This window comes from Labeo rohita, chromosome 22 (assembly GCF_022985175.1).
Source record: "Labeo rohita strain BAU-BD-2019 chromosome 22, IGBB_LRoh.1.0, whole genome shotgun sequence".
Taxonomy (NCBI): Eukaryota; Metazoa; Chordata; class Actinopteri; order Cypriniformes; family Cyprinidae; genus Labeo; species Labeo rohita.
Genome location: NC_066890.1, coordinates 16041108 through 16065010, shown reverse-complemented (window position 1 = coordinate 16065010; position 23903 = coordinate 16041108). Strand labels below are relative to the sequence as shown.

Genomic DNA, 23903 nt, shown 5'->3' with positions numbered 1-23903 from the left:
CTTCATTACTTAATTTACTAATTAAGTTCATTTTCCCAGTCGCAGTCCTCACTGACAGTATAATAACCATGTATAATTTGTATTATTATTATTATGTATTTTACCTTTATTTGAAAGTAATAATCAAGTGTTATTAGAGATTTATGTTCTTCTTTTAAACAGTTATTTTTAAGTTAATTTACTTATAAATTAATTTCCCCAGTGCTCACTGTCTCCTCTTTGTTTTAGAAACCTCATTTCTAAAAAGACAAAACTACCAGTGGGGCTGCATTTGTAAGTCTTTTATTTTGTGATAGACGGATGAGAGTTGTGCAGCAGGAAACATCGCTGCTCCATAACAGAATCTGCCACTCATGATAACCACAGCGAACAAAACTTGCTGACATCCAGCACCGTCATCAGCACTCGTTATATCACACGCTGCGGAAATAAAAAAGTCCTGCAGTTCCTTCTTATAAACATCCCTGCTAGGGTCAGTCAAAGCTAAAACTTTCTTTACTCTGATAAGACAAGATCAGGAAAGTCAGGACTTGAACTCAGGATGCCCCAGGTGCTTTTAAGCATATGTCAGAGCACTGCCTACAAAGCTGTGACACTGACAGACGGTCATTTTTAATAAACATCTAACCCTATGTAGTAAAAGTGAAGCTTGACTTAGCAAACACTACTAAAAATGACAGAGGGACGGAGACAGACTCGCAGACATTGTTCATTGGTGCGCAGCTGTCAGGTTGTAAGAGAACAGAGTCATTCCTGTCACAAACAACTCCTGTGACAAGATCAACACACTTCCAGCAAATAAACACGTGCTTCTACAGATGGAAATAAACCTTATTTGCACATCTGGACACATCAGACGGAGACAAGATGTTGAGATGATCTATACAACTATACAACCAGGCTACTGCAAACAGTCCAAGGATTCAAAATGAAATCCTGTTGCTTTGTCCATATCCCAAAGAAAAAAAGGACCACTGGCAGATGATTTATGGAGTTTCAGTCCTAACGGCTGTGCATTAAAACCCAAGCAGAGCTTTCCCACCACCACGGCACACCTGCTGTGTACATCTAAACCTCACTGATCAATCTTTCATGTGTGTTTTTCCGACCGCATGCACCCACTCACATACAGTTCCTCATGATGCAAGCAAAGGAAAAAGGACTTCCTTTAATAATGCACTATGGAGTTTCTACTCCTCCATTGCTTATGTGGGTGAAATAATTGGTTTGAAAGTGAGCAGCATCTACAGGTACATAGAGACAGAAACAGACAGAGCAGAGGACAGATTAACAATGGAAACAGACTCTTGCAGTCCAGCAGACAGGATTTGAGAGAATAAAGGTTTGCCAGCGAGTCAGATCTAAATAAACAATATTCTAGTACAAAATATTCTCAGAATGCTAACAGAGAAGTCTCCATCCCTGCTCCTGGAGAGTTTCCATCCTGCAGATTACAGCTCTAACACTGAACAAACACACCTGAACCAGATAATCAAGGTGTTCAGGGTTACTTGATAATTACAGGCAGGTGTGTTGGAGCAGGGATGGAAGTGAAGACTGCAGGGCAGTGGAGGGTTGTAGAGATCAGTAGAGACAGTAAAGAAAAAGAAAGAAAGAAAGAAAGAAAGAAAGAAAGAAAGAAAGAAAATCTAATAAAATCTAAGGACAAAACAAAAACACAAAAGGAGGGGGGAGGGGAGAAAAAAACCCCAAAGAAAACCAAAACCCAACAAAAAACAGAACACAATATAAAACCAAACCAAACTAACCAACCAAAAGAGAGAGAGAGAGAGAAAAAAAAAAAAACTCAACACAAAAGTCCTAACCAAACCCAGACAAAAACACAAAACAAAAATAAAACAAAACTAGTCCAAGTCATAACAAATCTAAAAAAAGAAACAAAAACAACAACACTAAACCAAAATCCAAACAAAAGCAGAACAAACAAACAAAACTAAAAGTAAAACAAACTCAAACAAAGCTTAAACTCAAACAAAGCTTAAACAAAAAAGTGAAACAAAAGCAAATAAGCAAACAAAACTAAAAAGCCCAACCAAAAACAAAACAAACACACAAAAACTAAATAAAAAAGTAAAAATCAAACAAAATCCTAATCAAACTCAGACAAAAACACAAAACAAAAGCAAAACAAAACCAGTCCAAGCAAAAACAAAACTCAAAAACAAACAAAAAACAAAGTGAACCAAACCCAAACAAAAACAAACACACAATCAGGCCAAGCAAACCAAAACAAAAGCAAAAAACAAAACAAAAAACCTTAAAAAACCCAAAACCAAAAATTAAACAAAAAATAAGCCAAACAAAAGCAAAGAAATAAAAAGAACAACAAAAAACAAACAGAAAACCAAGCAAACCAAAACCCAACCAAAAACAGGACACAATATAAAACCAAACCAACCAACCGAAAAATAATAATAAATCTAAATCCAAACAAAACAAAATCTCAAACAATGTCCTAACCAAATCCAGACAAAAACATAAAACAAAGATAAAACAAAACTACCCCAAGTCAAAACAAATCTAAAACGAAACAAAAACAACACTAAACCAAAATCCAAACAAAAACCTAAAAGTAAAACAAAACTCAAACAAAGCTTAAACTCAAAGCTTAAACAAAAAGGTGAAACAAAAGCAAATAAAAAAACAAAAAAACAAAGAAACATTTAAACAAATCAAAGCAACACACACACACAAAAACTAAATAAAAAAATAAAAATCAAACAAAATCCTGATCAAACCCAGACAAGAATACAAAAAAAAGCAAAACAAAACCAGTCCAAAAGAAGGCAAACAAAATCCTAACTAAACCCAGACAAACACACACACACACACACACACACACACACACAAAGTAAAACCAGTCCAAGTCAAAACAAATCTCAACAAACAAAACAAAGCTAAAAAAAAAAAAAAAAACTCAGAAAAAAAACAAAACAAAAAACATACAAACAAAAAAACATAACAAAAACCAAAACCCAAACAGAAAAATCCCTCCCAATAACAACAACAAAAAAGTAATAAAACGAAAAATCACAAAGCAACATTTAACTAAAACCAAGCCAAGGAATCCAAGACCCAACCAAAAACAAAATAGAACACAAAATAAAAACAAAACACAAAAAACTAAATCCAAAACAAAACACACAAAACAAATTTGGTTGTTGTGGCAGAAATGGTAAAACTAAATCCTTTGCAGATGTACAGACACAAGAGCAAACCTCTAGCACGTCTATACCGGGAGACAAACACTTGAGCAAATATGTTTGTGCCCGCAAACAAACACACCCAGCTGGCTGCCGTGTTTACAAGACGCGACTGCCTGTCATGCTAAGTTAGCAATACGGTACACACGCAGAATGATAGGGCTGGATGGGCAACAACGCTCAAACAACAGAGGTCTAGTAAACAAATGAAATCACACACAAGATCAGTGCCCACACAACCCGCACCTGGCAGCCCTCCTGCTGCGCTCTGAGAGCGACTGTGCTGGTGGTCTCAAACCGACGGCCTTTCAAACACTCATCTTACCTTTTTTCAATACCAAAATGAACACAGACACATAGATAACAATAAAAAATGTAAAAACTTGACATTGTTTTTGCGCTGAATTCATTATTATTTAATGGCATTATTTGTGCACAAGTAAAAACTATAGTTTCAATAAAACAAAGAAATCTTTCAGGAAATACAGTAGCTTTAATTTTCAACCCCAAACAAAACATAAAACAAAACCAGTCCAATCTAAAACAAACTTAAACAAACCCAAACAAAGAAACAAAACAAAAACACAAAACAACACCCAAACAAAAGTTTAAAAAAACAAAAACAAACCAAAACCCAAACAAAACATAAATAAATAAATAACCCACACAAAATCAAATCAAGAGCAAAACAAAGAACAAAACAAAATCAAAAAGCAACATTTAAACAAAACCAATCCAAAGAAAACAAAAACAAAACACAAACCAAACAAAAAACACTAAATCCCAACAAAACAAAAATGTTACACCTAACCAAAACCAGAGAGACCATCTAAACAACACGTAAAGCCACCAACCACAGTGAGTTTTGATTAAACTAGCTGATACCACAACAATAGACTGCTGAAAAAAAGAAAAAGAATTTAATTGTTTTAAACTGATTTTAAACCATTATTTAATTGCTTTTAGTTCTAGAGCTTCACTGCTGCTCATTTTTCCACAGATTAATTACAAAGTATATAATTAAATGTTTACCTTACTGTATGTAAATGATTCACTATGTCACTTAGTGACCAGATCAAAGACATCTACTAGTTATTGAAACCTCTGAACTGAACTGTTCTATAAACAAGACGTTTTGTCTATTAAGTGACATTTCAAACACAATATTGTAAGCTATTTTGTTTATTATCACTCCAACCAACAAGAATAGCTTTGTTTCAATTCTTTTGATCCACCATGTTTGCGAAAACAGATGTTTTGAGGAGTAACAAAAACATTGAAACCTTCTAGTGCTGCTGTACGAAATGTCAGAAATCTGGAAACACAGCTTGTCTAAACAAATTAGTTGACAAAGACTAAAGGTCACAAAGGAACAGCTTAACCAAAAAAGAAACATTTGCTGTTAATTAACTCACCCTCAGGCCATCCAATAAATATATAAATAAATAAATTTGGGCAACTGTATTTACTTGTCTAGAGAAATATATATAAATAAATACATTTTAGGTGGTTGTACTTACAAAAATATGGGGTTGTATTTACATATGAAAATATATTATCGACCCATTAAAGAATTAAATCAGGTTGTAAAACATCCCAGTGTGACAGCAGGTGTCTCTCTGAAAGCACAAGCCTGTAAACAGGAGAGGCTATTTGTGGCGTCTGTGGCCCCCAACAGACAGACACTGACTCACTGGCCCCTCTCTGAGACTCTACTTCAATCCTGCCTCTCCCAAGCACAGCGGGGCTGACAGATGAGCGTGGGGGAGGCTTTTGGAACGGCTACCATCACTACACACACGGCTCACGATTCCCTCACATCCTTCAAAAACATGTCCGCATCCACTCAAACTACACTTGGCATGGGGTTAGATAATTAGGACTGGCCGCAGTGCTTACAAGGGGCCCCTGGGTGAAAATGCCCGTATGGTTGCAATACAGACTAAAGGGTGAAAATTAAAGAGAAAATGTAGCGTTTTTCAATAAATTATGAAAAAAAGTAGGGCAAACTAAATACTATACTGCATGAGCTGCAGTATCTGTCATATAAATGGAAGAAATAGTTCATTTGGGACAAAACTTATTGCAATTGCTAATCTTTTACTTTCAAGTAAATTACATAATAATAATAATAATAATAATAATTATTATTATTATTAATAATAATAATATTATTATTATTATTATTATTTAATTTACTTGAAAGTAAAAGATTAGCAATTGTGATAAGTTTTGTCCCAAATGAACTATTTCTTTTAGTTAACTATAACTAAAACTATGTTGTTTTGTTGTTTTGTTGTTGTTGTTGTTGTTGTTATTATTATTATACAACAGTTCTTTATGGTCCTCAAATCTGATTGGCTGAGAGGAGTGCAATATTCTAGTGATAACAGCACTCCAACTGTTTCACCATTTGTATCACTCCGCTTGTGGTATTTCTCACAGCGAGTGTTTTCAGAGATGTGAGCTACATGTGCGTCAGCGACCATTCAGAGCTCATGAACCCACCGAGAGCAGCCTTACCTCAGCCACTGTCCATGTCTCTATAATAGTTAAACATAAGATATAATTGTTTTTTTCCGATATACACCGTACCGATATACAGCCATATCGCACAGTGACTACTGTTATATTGCTTATATATCAACAGCTTTTCCAAGTAGAGTATATATTATTTATTTATTTATTTATTAGTACAGAGGAGTTGCAACAGACACCAAAATTTTAAGACAAAAAAATGCAGAAGGGAAAAATAATTGCCCTGAACCTTTTGCCATTTAGCCTGATCTTGAATTTGTACGTTTTCTAAAAAATCTTACATATTTTACAAGGTGGCAAATTCGTAGGAATTCGTACGAATGACTAACCCTAACCCCACCTCTAACCCTACCCCTCACAGAAAACGTACAAAATCGTACGAGTGAGGTCAAATGAATTTGCACGAATTAGCCACCATGGAAAATCTGTACAAATTGTTCATGAGATATTGTAGAATTGCGCCATTCACTAGAGTTTTATGTCCTTTTAACACATTATACAATGGCAAATCTATAGTTTATATTAGTAGTAGTAGTAGTTTTGCAATTGAGAGACAAACTATATTTAATGATCACAACTGAATGTAATCGACAGTATTATTAGCCATTCTTCATTCTGTAGACAGAAATATGTGGTCAAAATATGATTTGGTGCCATTAATGCAGACAACTGGCTGGCAAATCCAATAATTAGTGTCAAAAGCGCTCATTGAGAAAGCACTGTATCATCCTGACATCTTGTAAACACAGCTTTGTCTCCAGGCAGACCGGTTCACCCAGAAGAGTCCTAGAAGATGCGTAATCAGATTGAAACAGATTATTTTAGAAGCCCTTGCATTCTTGAGCAATATGTTTGAGACGGTCAGTGAACAGACTGTAGGCGTCCGAGGCTGAGACTACCATGAAACATGTCAGAGCATGTGCGCTACCCGCTAGGACACGTCTCCGACCCACATATTCTTTATTTATGGGTTTTCATCTTCACTGTACAGAAATAATATACTCAATGTATAGGGACTGACGAACTGTGACACTGATCTGAATGCATTCTAAAAGAACCTGCTACATACATCCACACAAAATGTATACAGATAAGCTACACCACACAGAGCAGACATGCATATAATAGTACATGAACTCTGCTTTGACAGCAACGCATTGCTTTATTACACTCAGGAATGAGAAAGCAGACAACAAAAGAGGCAATTTAGAGGCAATGTCTCAAATCTTTCTCCTTCGGTTTGTTCCTCTGCGTGAAATCTGTCTCGAACGTTTGTGGAGTACGGCACAACAGCCTTCCTCAATTTTCTTTTTGTGTTTATGAATTGTCTGGCTGCAGTTCGGTTTTTTGCACGCTCCGAAAACCATCTTAGATTGCAGATTGAGCCGAATTCATGCAGCGTCTCGACAATAAGGCGACATTCCATCTAATTGCCAGAGATCAAAAGAGATGTGGAGATGAAGCGATATTTACCAAATCCATAGAAGCCTCTTGATGCTTTGTCCTGGTTGACTTGGGGTGAAAAAACTGTTGGAAAAAGACTTATAATTTAAGAACAAGCACAAATGTGAGTAATTACCACAGAATTATGTGGAAAACAATGAAGGGTGGTCGAATCCATTGGTATCCCAAAGTATGCCATTATCGCTATTGTGTTAGGTACTTAAAATACATGTTAAAGTACACGGTACTGAAATACACACAATGGTATGAAAGTTATTCTTTAGTAGGAACTGAACAATGCAGTGTCGAACACATGTTAAATCATAATTGCGATTTCCAAACTCGTAAGTGGGAACTTCTTAGCCGCAATAGACTCAGCCACCGCCTCGTTCCCAACAAAACAAAGCTTTTCTGGGGCGCATTCATGGCACACCATTTTGTTTGTCCTCAAAGATCGACTACCCAGCCATTGAGAACCAAATGTCTGTCTTGAATACATCAGCAGACCCCTGAGGTCTTTTACCGTCACAAAAACACCTTGTACAGCATCTACCAACCGCTGAGGACTGCTTCCATTAAACAACAAGTCAGAAGTCAAGCCATTTCCCATGAGTCATATTTTATCACCTCTTATCTTCAAAAAAAAATATTAACTAACTGTCAAAGGGCGATAAATGGTATCAGCGTGCCAATCTTCAGAACGCTCTTGGGAAGAGTACTACTCTGGGGCCGTCTAAAACTTTATGGTGCTCGCAGCAGTTTGAAAGTGCTTTCAAAGGTGTTTCTGCAAGCAGATGGATATGTCATGCTGAAGAGAGCACGGCAAAGACGTCAACAGGGACGCCATAATAAGCAGTTAGACGCTTCGCTGCTTCTTGGGTCAAAGTTATCGAAAGGTGCAGAGCAACTTCCGGCTCAAATTGATGGTTGTCTGGAAACATATATGGGAGAGACTAAGCTATTAACCTTTGGGTTCCTCTTCCTGTCTTCCAGCATGTTTCCTTCACTTCCAGAGTATTGTTTTTGAAAAATGAGCAAGCTTAGAGCCAGGAAACCAATTTTCCAGAACAATGTTATATCGGGAGACTTTTGACAGTGAGCAACTTAGACTCTGCCTTTGCTAAACGCTCCGTGAAAGATTTCACCTCGGGAAGAATGACAAGAAGCCTGTCGAAAACGTGGGCCTCGGCAATCAGTTACAGATATGAAACTGGCGAAGATGATGAGACGTAATGGGTTGTGTATTAGAAGGACCCATAGGAGTGTGAGAGCGTGTATATGTTTGTGTGTAGGACTACTTGAAGACCTTTGGCAGTGGCCCACAGCAGTCGTTTCAGAGGATAATGCACCCTGACAGTACTCAAAGCCTGTGCAACTATAACCGAGGGGCAGAGACAGCACAGGCGCCAACACACACACACGCATACACAAAGTAAATGTGTGTCATAAGCAAGATAAAGACGTTTATTCATACATAAAGATTCTCTACAGGCGCAGAAAAAGCTAACTCAAGGACACAGATACACCCACTATCTTTAATTCATGAGTATGAGTAATGTCAGGTTTATAGTGTGCACTCAACCATATTGAATACACAATGAACAGGATATTCAAACGTGGTGAATTGCGTTCAGTTACGAGACATCCAGAAACCATTTTTTGGTATCAGTGACATCAAACACGGCACAGCATTAAGATTTTTGACTATTTTTGTTCCAAATTTTAATATTTTTTTTATATTTTACTATTTTTACCCCAAAAATGAGAAAAACCTGACAAAATCTTCAAAAAACATTCTTTGGGATGTCCTCCTTTGTAAAACTGGTAGAAAAATAAAGTAAACATTTTTTTTTTTTTTTTTAATTGTTAAAATGCAGTTTTCTTAGGGGTAGGGTTAGGGTTAGGTTATAAAATCTGTATATAAAAACCCTAACTCTAACCTAACCCTAACCCTACCTCTCAGAAAATCTTCTGCATTTATACAATTAAAAAAATAAATAAATAAAAAAGCTTTGAAGCTTTGTTTACTTTATGTTTATACCAGTTTTACAAATGAGGATGGGTTAGGGTTAGGTTACAAAAATCTGTATATAAAAACCCTAACTCTAATCTAACCCTAACCGTATCCCTCAGAAAACTTTCTGCATTCATACAATTAAAATAAAAAAAAAGCTTTGAAGCTTTGTTTACTTTATTTTTATACCAGTTTTACAAATGAGGATGGGTTAGGGTTAGGTTATAAAATCTGTATATAAGAGCCCTAACTCTAAACTAACGCTAACCCTAACCCTATGTAGTGTCCCCATTTAGATAGCTAAGTAAATGTGTGTGTGTGTGTGTGTGTGTGTGTGTGTGTGTGCATGTGTGTATACACATTCACCTCATATGCACCAAGCAGAAATCATCTATAAAATTACTTTTCACATTAATATGAATTTTAATTCAAGCAATTAATGCTTAGTCAGATCCCCATTAACACAGGTCAATGAGACGCTAAAGCTAAAGAGAGTAAACATAACCTGCCTAAGAGGTATCAGTAAAGGCAAATGTGTAATTGGACGAACACAAGGGATGGGGAAAAAACAGCACCACCAGGGGAGGCACTGGCAAACACTTCCCTTTCATAATCTCTGACTTCAACCAATCAGTACGCAGAAAAACCCCCCTCCAGAGCGCCCCTCCTCCGAAACTCCATGCCTGTCTGTTTATAGAGCACCAGAGAGAAAAGAGAGACGGAGAGGGAGTGTAATACACACTCAAGCTCCGCGAGAGAGAGACAGAGAGGAAAAGGAGGAAGACCCATACAATTCAAAGAGCGGAGGAAAGGAAAAAAATAAAAAGGATGGATGCTGAGGAAGAAACATTTTAATTGGAGACCAGAATCTGGGAGCAGGGAGTCTAATGATCTTTGGGCTTTCATCTTTTCACCAGTTTCTCCAGATGCCATGTGGACACTGAAAGCTTAAAAGTCATCAACCGAGAGTTAGCAGCCTTACAAAATGTATGTCTAAAATTGAAGGAGTACTTTCTTCTGGTTCTGGAGCAACACTGATAAACAGCTGTGCTGTATCTGTACCTTCTTGTTAAAACAAACAACAGATTGCTGGTATCGTGGACTGTTATTGTGGCTACTGTGTACCAGTGCTCATGTGACACGTTGCATGCCTGCTGTTCAGTTGAGGGCAAGATTATCCTAACTGAACTGGACAGGATGCTGACTTTCTCAAAAGCATCCTCCAGCCTGCGGCAGCGAGCTAACTCCTGATTTAAGACCTCTTCTGTGCTGTCTCAGATGTCAGGACTGCAAAACAACACCAACTGTTAAAAGGATGGTGCACAGACGGTTGGGCTCAGCCTTGAGGATGGGACAACAACAATTGCTTTCCCTTTGATAAATCGAATGGCCGTGCCTTCTATCTGAGAATGGACTGAAATCTGGGGCAGCACTCGAAATTCAAGTAACAAGAGTTATGAGGCGGGATATTTGGAGAAACTGTTGGCAAACTTAAGGTAAGGATAATCTTATCATCTTCAACTTCTAAGATTAGAGTTCTGCTGTTTAGTTGATTAAGTAATGATAGTCCTTGCATAGATGCACTTTCATGCCTTAGGCTGACAGAACAGTGCCAAGCGGGCAAAGAATTATTGAGCAGGGTATCCACTGTATTAAATAACTATTGTCTTTTTGTTCTTCTTGTCTTGCGGTCTGATCTGTCCGATTTTCATAGACAGGAACACCAAGACGACAGCTTTGACTCAAACAGCATGCGGACCTTTACCCCGGTGAAACTCTGGCTACTCTGATTCCCAACCAGAACATCCTGACGGCACAATGCTGTGTGCTCAGGGTGTGGCCGCACCCCTCATGCTGAGCTCTTTTCTGCTGCAGCTAGTCAGAGCTAATCTCACCTCTGGTTGCCTGATTACATCCGATATCCTGAGCTGCACCAACCTTGGCCTCAAAAAAGTCCCAGAAAAGTTGCCTGTAATGGTGGCAACAGTGGATCTTAACCACAACCACTTAGAACATATTAAGGAGGGTAGCTTCGCTGGTCTACCCAATCTTGACACTGTACGGTTGGCCCACAATCAGCTGAGCAAACTCACTCCTGGAACCTTCCGGAACACGAGCAACATACGCCATCTGGACCTTTCCTCCAATCAACTGAACATTATTGAGGACCACTACTTTCAAGAGTTAGTAGGAATCAAGGAGTTACTCCTCTACAACAACCGCATAGTGACAGTGGAAAGCAAAGCCCTGAGTGGTTTGAGCAACCTACGAAAAGCCTACCTGAGCCATAACAGACTGACAGATTTCCCCTTCTTTTCCATTCAGCAACATCCCAATCTAATTACTCTGGATCTAAGTTCGAACCGTATGCCCAACCTTCCTGTCGAGGCCATAACAGCTTTAACAGAAAAGGTACAGAATGGGTTGTTCCTACACAACAATAGCCTCATTTGTGAATGCTCCATGTACAGCTTGTTTAAACAATGGGAGTACAGAGGCTTTGCCTCAGTGACAGATTTTCGGGAGGAGCATACATGCTTGATTTACGGTGAGCAACGCGCTATTGTGCGTTTTCTCAAGCATGTACGATTCTTTGAGAATTGCAAAATAAAACCTCCAGTGAGGAAAGTTAGTATGGAAGCAGAGGCTGGGGACTCAGTGATGTTGGATTGTATAACATCATTAAAGGGAAAGCATCTCAACTATTCGTGGGTATCCCAACGTCACGGATACATTGTTCCTCCTGGTAATAACAATACGCTGCGAATGTACTCAAATGGTTCTTTGGAAATCTTGGCAGCACACAAGAATGACTCTGGGGTGTACTTGTGCATGGTTCAAAACCATCAAGAGTCAAGCAACGATTCTCTTGAAGTTAATGTAACTGTGCAGATTCACCGTCAAGAGGAGGAGCCCTTTAACACTGGCTTTACAACCCTTCTGGGCTGCGTTGTCAGCCTGGTTTTGGTCCTTATGTACCTCTACTTGACACCCTGTCGCTGCTGGTGTCGCAAACAGCCTCTACCAGCAACACCGAGCCCTGCAAATGAATGCAGTGCCCAGTCATCTATCCTGACACCAACACCACCTGCCACAACGGAGGGCTCCGGCCGCAAGGTCAGTAACAACAAGCATGTGGTCTTTCTGGAACCCATCGAGAAGGCACAGAATGGGAGGCCACGGGCAGCACTGGCCCTTGAGCATCCCAAGCTGGCAGTAACGCGGAGCGATGCTGACTCTGTCACTTCCGTCTTCTCAGATACCACTATTGTGCCATAGCGGCTGCTTACTGTCATCCCAACGACCTGCTCAAATGAGCATGTGGGTCCTTCAACGTGGCAGTCTGCAACTGCACAGCTACTCAGGACAGATCAGGGAGAGGGCTTTGCAAGCCCATTGCAGGCAGCAGAACAGAGCAGGAAAGCACATACAATCAGAGAGAAGAAAGATATAAAAACAAAAAGGCAAAAAGATGGAGCCAAGCGCTCCCAAGAATCAGCTTTAAGGCTTGACTGAGCCACGACGGTGTGAGAGGAAGGGATTGGTTTGAAACTACAAAAGCTGAGAAGGGTAAAAAGCTTTCCCTTTACCACTGCTTGAGCCTTGATAGATTCATAGCTATGAATGCCTTGTCTAGCCTATAACCCACTGAATACTGCATAAAACCTATTCTACTCTAGAACTAGCATGAATGATATGAAGGAGAATGACAAGTGCATACTGGATTTCTAGTTTTTTACAGATATAACTAGAATGTTGTTTGTTTTAGATGCTCTTTGTATCCCTGTGTTTCAGATTGGCAATTTGGTGAGTAGTTAGCAGCAGTAATTCATTTTCAGGGGGTCATGCCCACTTTGCAAATGGGCCAGAGAAAATAAAATTGGAGATTGTTGTTTTACAGAAATTGACATTCAGCTCTGCAAAGTGGTGCTCCTAAACTATCTGAATGAATGTGGATATCAAACAGAGGTCACATCTCATCCTTAGTATGATTATATCTTGAAATGGATGGATTTTAATGAAATGGAATCTGTGAAAAAGTACTTTTCCTCTTTCCCTAACCATTCCACGTTTCCCCTTGGCACCTATCCCTACCCTATCACAAATCCCCACTTTCTCAGCTTCTTAATAAATCCTTTTGCTTCGACCCCAGAGGTAAATGTCTGCCTTTTTATTTTTAATTAAAGTCTTTATGGCAAAGGTGAACATTCAAACTAAAGAAAGTGTGTCCTAAAGTTCCTGCTTTTCTATTCAAGAGTTAATCCAAACTGTGTGTGCAACTGTACAAAATATCATCAAAAGCTGCTGCCAACTAGAGCATGACAGAAGTTATGTGATATATGTGGGATCAAACCTAAATGTTCATGAATATCATGGCTGCTTTTGACAATGGCACACAAAATTTACTGACCAATCATGTTGCCGCACAAACCAATATTCTAAATATTCTAAAACTCTGGAACCTCTGGCCCAGTGAGTAGTGAGATTCTGATTAAAGTTTGTGTGATGATATAGAGATATGCTGTGACCCACAAATTAAAGCATACAGGTAAAGGGAGAATTTTATAATAGTAATACATTACCCTTGAGCCGAAGCCCATCTTCCCCAGAATAACTGCATACTAATGAATGTGTTCCATCCAAAACTGTACTGCTGTCACTAAAACCACCATCTTTATAACCATCATCACCACCATGTTTTGTGTCACAATTCTAACTATATCTGCATGGACACACTTTTTGACATCCAAGGCATGCATAGTTTTCACCAAGGCTCTGGAATAGAAGAGGGTGGGGTAAGATGTGCCACTTTTTTTTTTTTTATTATTTTCATTTAAAGCGATAGTTGAATAAAAATGAAAATTCTGCAATCATTTACGCACCCTCATTTCATTCCAAAACTGTTTGACTTTCGTTCTTATGTGGAATATAAATGAAGATATTTTAAGAAATGTAGAAGTGTATTTTTATTTTTATTTTAACAGTACAATGGAAGTCAATGGTAACCAAAACTGTTTGGTTACTGACATTCTTCAAAATATGTTTTTTAAAGATTTAGGAGAAAAAGAAAGTCACACTTGTTTGGAACAAAATGAGGGTGTGTAAATACTGTGAAAGTAAATAAATGATTTTAAATCAGAAAAAAACTGCAACATATACACATTTTAACTGTCATAATATAGCAACACTTTTTTTGTATACAATAGCAAATCATTTTTTTTTTTTTTTATAATTGATATTTTTACTTTTCTTTTTTTAAATAATGTTTAGTAGCAGTATCTTCTAGGTTTTGAAACATTACTATCACTATTTGTTGAGGTATATCTTAAAACATCAGTGATTCATGGCTAATCTATAGCTAGGCAATTTTACAAATTTTACACATTTTAGGAATAAAACTTACTTTTCTTATATGTATTTACTAATCACATGCATCTGACAGGCCATTTCTAAATAAGTATTCACATGACCAAAGCTGTACATTATTTGTCAAAGTGGCACATCTTACCCCCACCTCCTCTAAAGCAAAATATTACAAAGATTTTGATTGTCTCACAACATCCAGATGCTCAAATATAGCACATTCCATAATCATCACCACCCTGAATGCATGTTCTGCTGGCTATGTGTCGTTTCATGCTGTGTAAAGCTCCTGTTAAGGGACTTTATGCAGTGGGGTGCAGTTGCTGCCTCTGAGCTGTGTGTGGTCCACCTCATTAGTGTTTTATTTATCACACAGGATCAATACTGTCAAAGAACAATATGTCAGAACTGTGACAGCACCAAAAAAGCAAAGGAGAAACCTCATATGAGCCTAGGGCTAACTGAAACCCAAGGTTTGTGTGGAAGAGGGCTTTTTCGATATCAAGTTTCATGTGCCATGCGTGTGTACTGCAAATAGTCCATCATTAGGAAAATAAGCTTGTAAGACGATACCCAATAGCACATAGAGTATGATTAAAATCTTACGTTAATGAGGAATCAATGTTAACAGTGGTAATGATGCGTAAAGCAACATAAAAACGCACTAACAAGTACGTATTCACAGTATGGACCTATCAATCACAAGCCAGGACATCATTCTATACTGCAGGTGAATGCGTAAAGGGAAATCCTATAGTCATAACATCTGCTGAGCTGTAATGCTGGTCTAAAAATGTTTTTCCTCGTGCACCATACTGAGCTTCAGATGCCTGTGTGGGAAGACCAATATGGGCTTTTGTTTGAACCATGAGGATTAAAGGCATCCAAGATATTTTCTCTTTACCATTGCTGCTATAGGACACGTAGTTTATTGGTACACATTGGCAACATGTTGGACTATCTGTTTAGCAAAAAAGACTTTTCACACCAAATCAAAATTTTTAGAAGCAAATGAACGTAAAAGTTGAAACAAAATGAGTAATTGTATTAATTAGCTCAGGGGTAAAACACCTTTCTTCCCCCTAAAACTATTTTATAGTTTTGTTTTTGTTAGTCGCATTGCACTTCGTGTGAACAGTCCATCACAGCTTAGTTATTAACTGAAAATGGGTCTTTTCTTTTTAATTCACTTGCTTCAGACAATTTATTGCAGAAAGGCCTTCATAAGCACTGAAAATAAACACTGCGTTAGTTTCCCATAATGCAGTCACATCAGTATGGCTTTCATTTCCTGGCTTTTCTGCAAGATTTCCACCATTAAAGCTCAGCAGGACAAATCCAACAGTTTTGCTCAACAGCCTGTGAACATGTAAATGAGGAATGTGTAATTGATTAGCTTGACTCTATTCCTGAACGCTTTAAGCGAAACTGGAAGCGTAATAAAAAAATGCATTTGAGAGAACGAAATAGCTTATTTAAGTACTGTGTCTGAGGAGTAACCCTAGCAATCATGACGAATGACAAACCATCATCATAATCAAAAAAAGCAGGCAAATACGTTTAAGGTATTTTACATTGAAAAACAACAAATCATATCCAAATTATAAAGTTATTGCTTTGGTTCAGGATTGAAAAGCAGATCCCTAAGAAAAACGACAGATAAATCACCCTCCTTTACAGCATCTTTCATTTCCTGCTGTTCTGGCCAGTCCATTTCATAGGTATTTCATCACAGCTCGACAACAGTCCTTCGATTACCAGCAAACAAATTTAGAGCGCTCATCAATCAAGAATATTTACAGTTCTGATGAACCTTGCAAGCACGCCAGACTAATAAAGAGCCGAGATTGGCCTCCTACAAATGCTGTCTGGACAGATTTAGCTGTAATCTACATCTGAGATGAATCCTTCACTGCGGTTGTTATTCGGTTGTTTTTTCATTCTGGGAACTGCGCGGGTGAAATGAAAGCTGTGACTAATTCCACCTTAAGAAAACAAGCAGTTTTGTTTTGTTTTTTCTTGTTCTGTTAGCATATTACACAGCTTTTTAAAAACATTAAAGTACCAATTAAACCACAATCATAAAGTATGCATCAAACACATAATACATGAAACAGAGGCAGATTTTTTTAAACATTGCTGTTTCATTGTGCATCTTCTTTTCTGTTGGTTGCGATATACAGTTGTGCTCAAAATTATTCATACCATTGGTAAATATGATCAAAGAAGGCTACGAAGATAAAACTGTATCATTAATCCTTTTGGTCTTTTATTTTAAAAATGTACAAAAATCCAACCTTTCTTTGTAGAATAAGAATTTAAAATGGGAGCGAAATCTCTTTATTAAAAAAAAATCCATACCCTTGTATTCAATACTTTTTGCAACCTACTTTTGCCAAGATAACAGCTGAGTCTTTACTTATAGTGCCTGATAAGTTTAGAGAACATCTGACAAGAGATCAGAGACCATTCCTTCATAAAGAATCTCACCAGACCCTTCAGATTTCCAGGTCCATGTTGGTGCTTCTCCTCTTCAGTTCTTCCCCACTGATTTTCTATAGGGTTCAGGTCAGGGAACCAAAAGCCATTTTAAGATTTCTAGCAGGGACAGTCAGTTTTTAATTTTTTATCTGTTGGTATTTTTCTATGATGCCATCAATCTGAACAAGATATCCAGGATCTCTGGCAGAAAAACAGGCCCACAACATTAAAGATACAGCAGTATATTTCAGTGTACACATGGGGTCCTTTTTTTATCCCTGTGTGCACCAAACCCATCTTAAGTGTTTGCTGTTAAAAAGCAAATTTTTAGTTTCATCTGACCATAGAACCCAGTCCAGTTTGAAGTTCCAGTAGTGTCTAGCAAACTAATATGAACTTTTTGAATGAAAGATCAAATGGATAAACAATCCAGGCTTATTTCCACAGCCTTCTTTGATCATATTTACCAAGGGTATGAACAATTTTGAGCACAACTGTAGTTACATTAGTGAATTTTTTGTTAAATGTCTAGGACTGTTGGTCAACACAGCAAATACCATGTTGCAAAATCTACATGGAGAATTGTTTTTGCATTTGCACAATTTCCGTTCCTATGGATTCCTATTAAAAAGACTGGATTTGGCCTTTTGGGGTACAACAGCATGTCACTGGAGCAGTACCCTTAAAAGGACATCTTTGTACCTTTTTTTTTTTAACCTATTATTATTATTTTTTTTAATATCCATGACCCGTATGTCATCTAAGATGTTCATGTCTTTCTTTCTCCAGTCGAAAAAAAATGAAGGTTTTTGAAAAAAGCATTCCAGATTTTTTTTTCCATATCCAAGAAAGAAAGAAAGAAAGAAAGAAAGACAGAAAGAAAGAAAGCATACAATTGTATACAATCAGGAGTCACATTTCTTAACGTCCTAATTCCTTACATCACTAAGGGAAAGCTAGCATAGTCAAAGAGGACAAAGTATTGCTTTAGAATGAAGGTCCGGCAACCTTCATTAACAATTTATGACGTCTCTCTTACTTCAGCATTTAAAAAAAAACAACAATCTGAAAAGTATTCATCTCGAGGAATGGCAAACTGCCTTTTTGCGACTAGTTCATGTTGGCAGTTCATAAAAGCACAGAAAATATGTAAAAAAAAAAAAAAAAAAAAAAAAAAAAAAAAAATCAATAGGATAGAATTTCGGCATTGGCCTAGAAATCCACACTAGAGAAAGTGGAAAGTGCTGGGCGTCAGAGACCAGGTCAAAGTAACACCAACCCTTGCAGGTCAGCCTTCTCAAATGCACATTACTATTGAAACACACACATAAACCGAAATTAACTTTTACGATTCTCCCAGAAAACTGCAGAAGAACTTGGTATCAGCAATAAAAACTTCAGTGCAGCGAAAAACTGGCCAGTTTTTGTTATCTCTCCCATTCATTTTAGTAAGCATTTAAATTGGTTTAGGTCTTGGTATCGATTTAGGACTTCCCCCGTTAGATGTGTGTGCGAGTGTATCCCTTTTCACTCTCTAAACCTAACAGGATGTTTAGACATGAACTCCGAGCCTTGAGTCCGCTTAAGTTAATTAGCAGGCATTGTTAATGAGCACTCTGAGCCGACAGTTAGCCGCTCCGCTGGTATTTGATGAAGCTGTCCCGGGCAGGCTTACGATGACTTACTGCTATTAGTGCTGTACAGAACAGACAACCAATTAAACGTCATGTTCAAAGACCTTCAACATATTATTACGGACATCACAATGGAAAATAAATCTCATGAGATGCAAAATATTAGAAACACCTGAAGAATGATGCAACGAAGATTCACGGAGCAGCGGTGAAGCCGAACGGCACAACAGCAGATTGGAAAAAACCTTACTGATGCACTGCAGGCTGAGGAATCGGTACACAACAGAAGAACTCACTGAGAGAGAAACACCTTAGAAGCATGTGTGTGTCACAGTTCAGTTTCACAGGGAAAGGGTCAGAAAAATCTGCAGAATAGAATAGTGGCACAGATCAACACATGAACTGCAGAGGATTTTGGGTGGAATTTTCAGGAACATGTGCAATAAGACATTTCAAATAAGTTGAAGGGGTTGTAAAATAAAAAACAAGTGTGGACTTGGAAAACTAATAAATCTGTTGGTGGGTTGCTTTTATCATTTACCGCTCCTTTCAAAAACTAAGTAAACCTCAAACTAAACGAAATGGCTTGATGAGAACTTTAATTACATTAAAACACCTTTCACTCTGCAAATGCTTCAACTAAGGAGCAATTCTGCAAATCGAGAGCTCCATTTGGCTGCTTTCGTAACGGCTGCACTAAACCAGTATTTACCGATGGGGAACGTCGACCACCTGTGGCGTAGAGTCTCACAGAGCAGGGAACGCTGCCATCTCAGCCTATTACAAAAACTCTCGTTTCTTATCACCATTACCGTCTAATAACACCCCGCAGTGTCAAGATTTCTTATTTTGAAGCACTACGGAGGAAAAAAAGCAAAAGCTAATATTCTGTACTTCCACGACCGCATGTGTCCATGAGTCACCGCAGAGCTCGTGAGAAGGTGACACATGTTCTTGCAGCTTTGACAGGCCTGTAAACTGCGAGTTGAGTGATTCAAGGTTCAGAATTGAATAGTGAGTGAAAACTGTCGTGCCAAATAAAGAGTCTGGATTCTAGAGGAATTTATTCACCTGTTTTCTCTCCACCAAAGGCCCTGCCTGCTGATCTACCTCACATTTTCCATAAAACATCCTTAACTAATGCTTCAAATCAATCCGTCACCTGTATTTCATGATTGTTTTGTGATGTGCTTTTATCATATTTGATCTATCAAGGATATAAATGTCTATAATAGTACCACTGGCTGGTACAAGGCTTTTTATTTACATCAATGGTTTCAGAGAGAACCTTTGACATCTATGGAACCTTTCCATTCCAAAAAGATTTAAAAAGATTCTTTAGAATTTTAAAATGCTTTCTTATGAATTGCTCATTGAAAGCTTCTTTGAGGAATCAAAACTTGTCCTTCTATGGTATCACCTTTTTTTTTAATAGTGTAGATACACACTGAAAGCAAAAGCTTACACAAGCACTGGGCATCACACCTCAAAGGATGGTCATCTCGACACGGTTTCAGACGAGTGAGAAAGGCTCCGACGTTCCTGCCAGAGCTGGTCAGATGGGCGCAAATACACACATGCAAATGCATGACGGAGCGACAGGGATGTGATGCTTTTGTGTTGAAATGTCCTTGGTGAGACAGATGCCAATGTAATATGTAATATATGAGACATGGGAAGAACTTTTAAGGAATATGCCATTAAGGATTTTCTTTCATCTGTGGAACACAGAAGAACAAATTTTGTAGAACGTTTGTGCTGCTCTTTTCCATACAATGAATGTGAATGTAGATGGATGATCTTGAGATCTTTTTGGACAAAAAAAGGGAACAAAATATACAATAGGTTTGTTTTAAATACAATTTGAAGACTATATTTAAAAAAAAATCATTTTAAATTAATGGGGAGAAAAATACTTTTCGACGTTGTAAAGGTAAAGATTATTGGAGTGTGTTTTTAAAGAAAAGTACTATTTAATATCATTATACTAAACTACTATTCCAGCCTTGCTGCTTCTAATGTTTTAATGGTTAATTGAATGTGTTGCAGTTTCTTTGTAATATGATAGTTTTGTTTGAAAAAAGAAAAAAAAAAAAGAGGAAAAAATAAGCACTTCTCATAATCTTTTATACACTGAATTTTTAAAATATTTTAAAACTTCTAAAAATGATACAAGTTTTGCTTTTTTATTACACGTTATAGGGAGACATATGCTACTTACAAAAAAATAATAATAACGATTCCCTGTAAAAGTTCTTCTTTACACAATATATTAATATAAAAATATTACATAGATTTAAAGTGTAAATTATATAGCAATTTATACGTTTTACTTCCAAAAACTACATTTTACAATATTTTACTCTTCAATTACACATATAAAATATGATTAACAGGTTTCACAATTTACCAATTTTACCACTTCTTTACAACTATTTTTACCGCTTTTTACTATGAGTTATAAGGTGATTTTTAATTTTATTTTCAATTTAAAAACAATTCACTGTTAAGGTTCATTAAACAGTATATTAATATAAAAGTATTATATAGATTTAAACTGTTAATTATATAGTTAATTATATGTTTTACATCCAAAAAAACTACACTTTATATTATTTTACTGTTCAATTACACATATAAAATATGATTAACTGGTTTTACACTTTAACAATTTTTACCACTTCTTTACAAATATTGTTAATGATTTTTACTATGAGTTATAAGGTGATTTTTATTTTTATTTTTAATTTAACAACAATTTACTGTAAAGGTTCATTAAACAGTATATTAATGTAAAAGTACTATTTTGATTTAAACTGTAAATGATATAAAACTACATTTTACAATATTGCAAAACACTTTTGCTGCTATTGAGGTGGGATACGGGTAAGGTTAGGTACAGGTTTGGTAGTATGGGTAAGTTTAAGGGTGGGTTAAAGTGTAATGGATGGGTGAACAGTGTAACCAAAAATGTAATTCCATAAGTTAATTACAGATGTAATTACATGCAGGTTTTTCTTTCTTTCTTTTTTTTTTTTTAAATATAAGTACAATGTAAACACATGTATGTACACAGCAGGTCCACTGTATCAAATGATTAATTCAAATGTAAGTTCATAGTAGTTTAGGCCACATAATATAAAGTGGGACTTTATTTTGTCATATTCTGAATGCGACACTATTCGTCCCCATTTACACTGACTGGAAAACAGCAGCTTGAACATTCTGCTAAAGTTCTCTTTTGTGTTCAACAAAGGAAGCCATATAGATTTGCCTTTCTTTGTTATGTGGTTTTCATTTTAGGTGAACTATTGTTTTAATAATCGTAAATCCGCAAAGAAAAATCCCATCTTCGGGCTTTCTGTAGGACGTATCAAATGTCAGAGGCACAATATTGTGAAAATCCTGAATAGATTGCTTGTCCCTGTATTACACTCTCCATTCTGATTCTCTCTTCTTTCTTTTCTTCCCTTAAGATGTGTCAATCCAGACCAGCGGTCACACAGCAGCCTCTTGCCCCTGACATATGGACCACTCATGTATCTCCACAATGATCTCTGCGGATAAGATGACAAACACAAGCTCGGGCCGTAACCTTCGTTTCACTGCAAGAAGCCATACAACTTCACAGTCTCACAATAATATTTCTTCCCACAAAACAGTTATTCACAAGACTTTTCCTGAAAACACTGCCCACGCACTGTGTATCAGCAAGGGAACGAAAACAATGCTGATAATTCAATGAAAGACAATGATGTTTACAACTTCTGGTTGGAAAATCATGTTTGTAAGTGCTACATCAATCTTTCTTTATTTCCTGTGTAAAGCAATAATGAATGAGACAATGTAGACTAACTGACAAAATATGAATCCCTCCCTCTGCCTGAAATGCTAAAATGATATTCTGACTGTGAATGTGATCTGTAATCATGCATTGTGGGAATGACAAGACAGCATGGCACTGAGTTGAGACTTGAAATGAAGTGAGGCAAAAAAAAAAAAAAAAAACATATCTTCAATAAAGAAAATCAAACTTGCAGTTTGTCTTTTCTCAATATTTGCATGCACAAGTCATTAATGACTTTTAAACAGATATGAAAGGCTAGACTTTGAAACCCGAAAACAAATTAAACAAGAACAACTTAGTCAAGTGCTCATTCTTAACTAGGGCTACACAATATTAGAAAATAGAGTTTTCAATAGGTTATACTAACTAAAATAAATAAATAAATAAACCTTTTTAGCAAGTTGAGGAAGCAACATTGCTCACTTTAATTTAAAACTAAAATATATATTTAAACATCTTAGACATATTAAAAAAAAAAAAATACCAAAATGATAAAAGCACACAAAAAAGACTAAACTTTAATTGCTAGATATCAAGTCAGAATTGCAAGATATAAACTCACAATTCTAACTTTTTTTCCTCGCAATTGTGACTTTTTTTCTCAGAATTATGAGATACAAACTCTCAATTGTGAGTTAAAGCCCAGTTCTGATGAGAAAAAAAAATACTGATATGTTCTCAGAGTTGCAAGTTTATATCACACAATTCTGACTTTATTTCTCAGAATTGGGACTTTATTTCTCGGAATTCTGACTTTATAACTTGCAAGTTTATATCATGCAATTGCGACTATTTCTCAGAATTTATAGAGTTAATATCATGCAATTCTAACTTTATAACTCACAATTGTGAGTTTATATCCCACAATTCTGAGAAAAAAGTCAGAATTGCGAGTTTGTATCACAAAATTCTGGGGAAAAACATAGTATAGTATGAATAGTAGCACGCTCGCCGCATGACAGATGGAGGTGCCGGTGTGGTCACTTGCTCTTAAAATACTCAATTTTTTGTAATTCAGATAAAAGTAATACATCTTTTGAATATGTAAAAACTCTATGTTTATTTGTGTGCACTCAGAATAACAACAAAATGCTGCACTTTTGTAAAATAATGAAAGCAAACAGGTTGTGTTTTCTGCTGTTCCGGTCTCTGTGAACTCGAGCGCGAAACTTTAAAACTCTGTGTATACTTGCCTCACAGACATAAAAAAATATCTCTATAGAGAGCGAAATGTCTATTAAACGAACCAATTCAATAGAAAACCAATATTCTCAGCTTATGTCATCCGTATGAAACATGCATACAGGCGCATCCATTAGTAGCCTACTGCGGAGATGACGAATCACTGACTTTGTTAA

The 23903-nt window shown here is 36.9% G+C and overlaps 2 protein-coding genes across 5 annotated transcripts in view; one reads left to right on the top strand and one right to left on the bottom strand.

Annotated features, from left to right (window-relative positions):
- The window catches only part of LOC127153357 (E3 ubiquitin-protein ligase RNF123), a 149753-nt gene that overhangs the window by 37163 nt on the left and 88687 nt on the right, over positions 1 to 23903 (bottom strand). The window contains exon 36 of one of the 3 annotated variants that reach the window (XM_051094400.1): positions 7205 to 7289. The exons of the other annotated variants lie outside the window; for them this stretch is intronic. Within the exon in view, the coding sequence (XP_050950357.1) occupies positions 7232 to 7289 (58 nt within the window). The 3' untranslated portion in view covers positions 7205 to 7231. Of the gene's footprint in view, positions 1 to 7204; positions 7290 to 23903 lie in introns of those variants that run through there. 3 annotated transcript variants of the gene reach the window in all.
- On the top strand, positions 9934 to 22441 carry amigo3 (adhesion molecule with Ig-like domain 3). 2 transcript variants are annotated; one of them, XM_051094403.1, is made up of 3 exons: positions 9934 to 10715; positions 10934 to 12336; positions 22175 to 22441. In XM_051094403.1, exons 2-3 carry the CDS (start codon positions 11038 to 11040, stop codon positions 22250 to 22252), a joined length of 1377 nt encoding a protein of 458 aa, XP_050950360.1. In that variant the 5' UTR covers positions 9934 to 10715; positions 10934 to 11037; the 3' UTR covers positions 22253 to 22441. The 2 variants fall into 2 exon arrangements, with proteins under 2 accessions (XP_050950360.1, XP_050950359.1); XM_051094402.1 differs by lacking the exon at positions 22175 to 22441 and having other exon boundaries at positions 10934 to 12920.

Bases quoted from the DNA above. Each gene is read 5' to 3' on its own strand.
- amigo3 (XM_051094402.1), top strand. From the start codon at position 11,038: ATGCTGTGTGCTCAGGGTGTGGCCGCACCCCTCATGCTGAGCTCTTTT.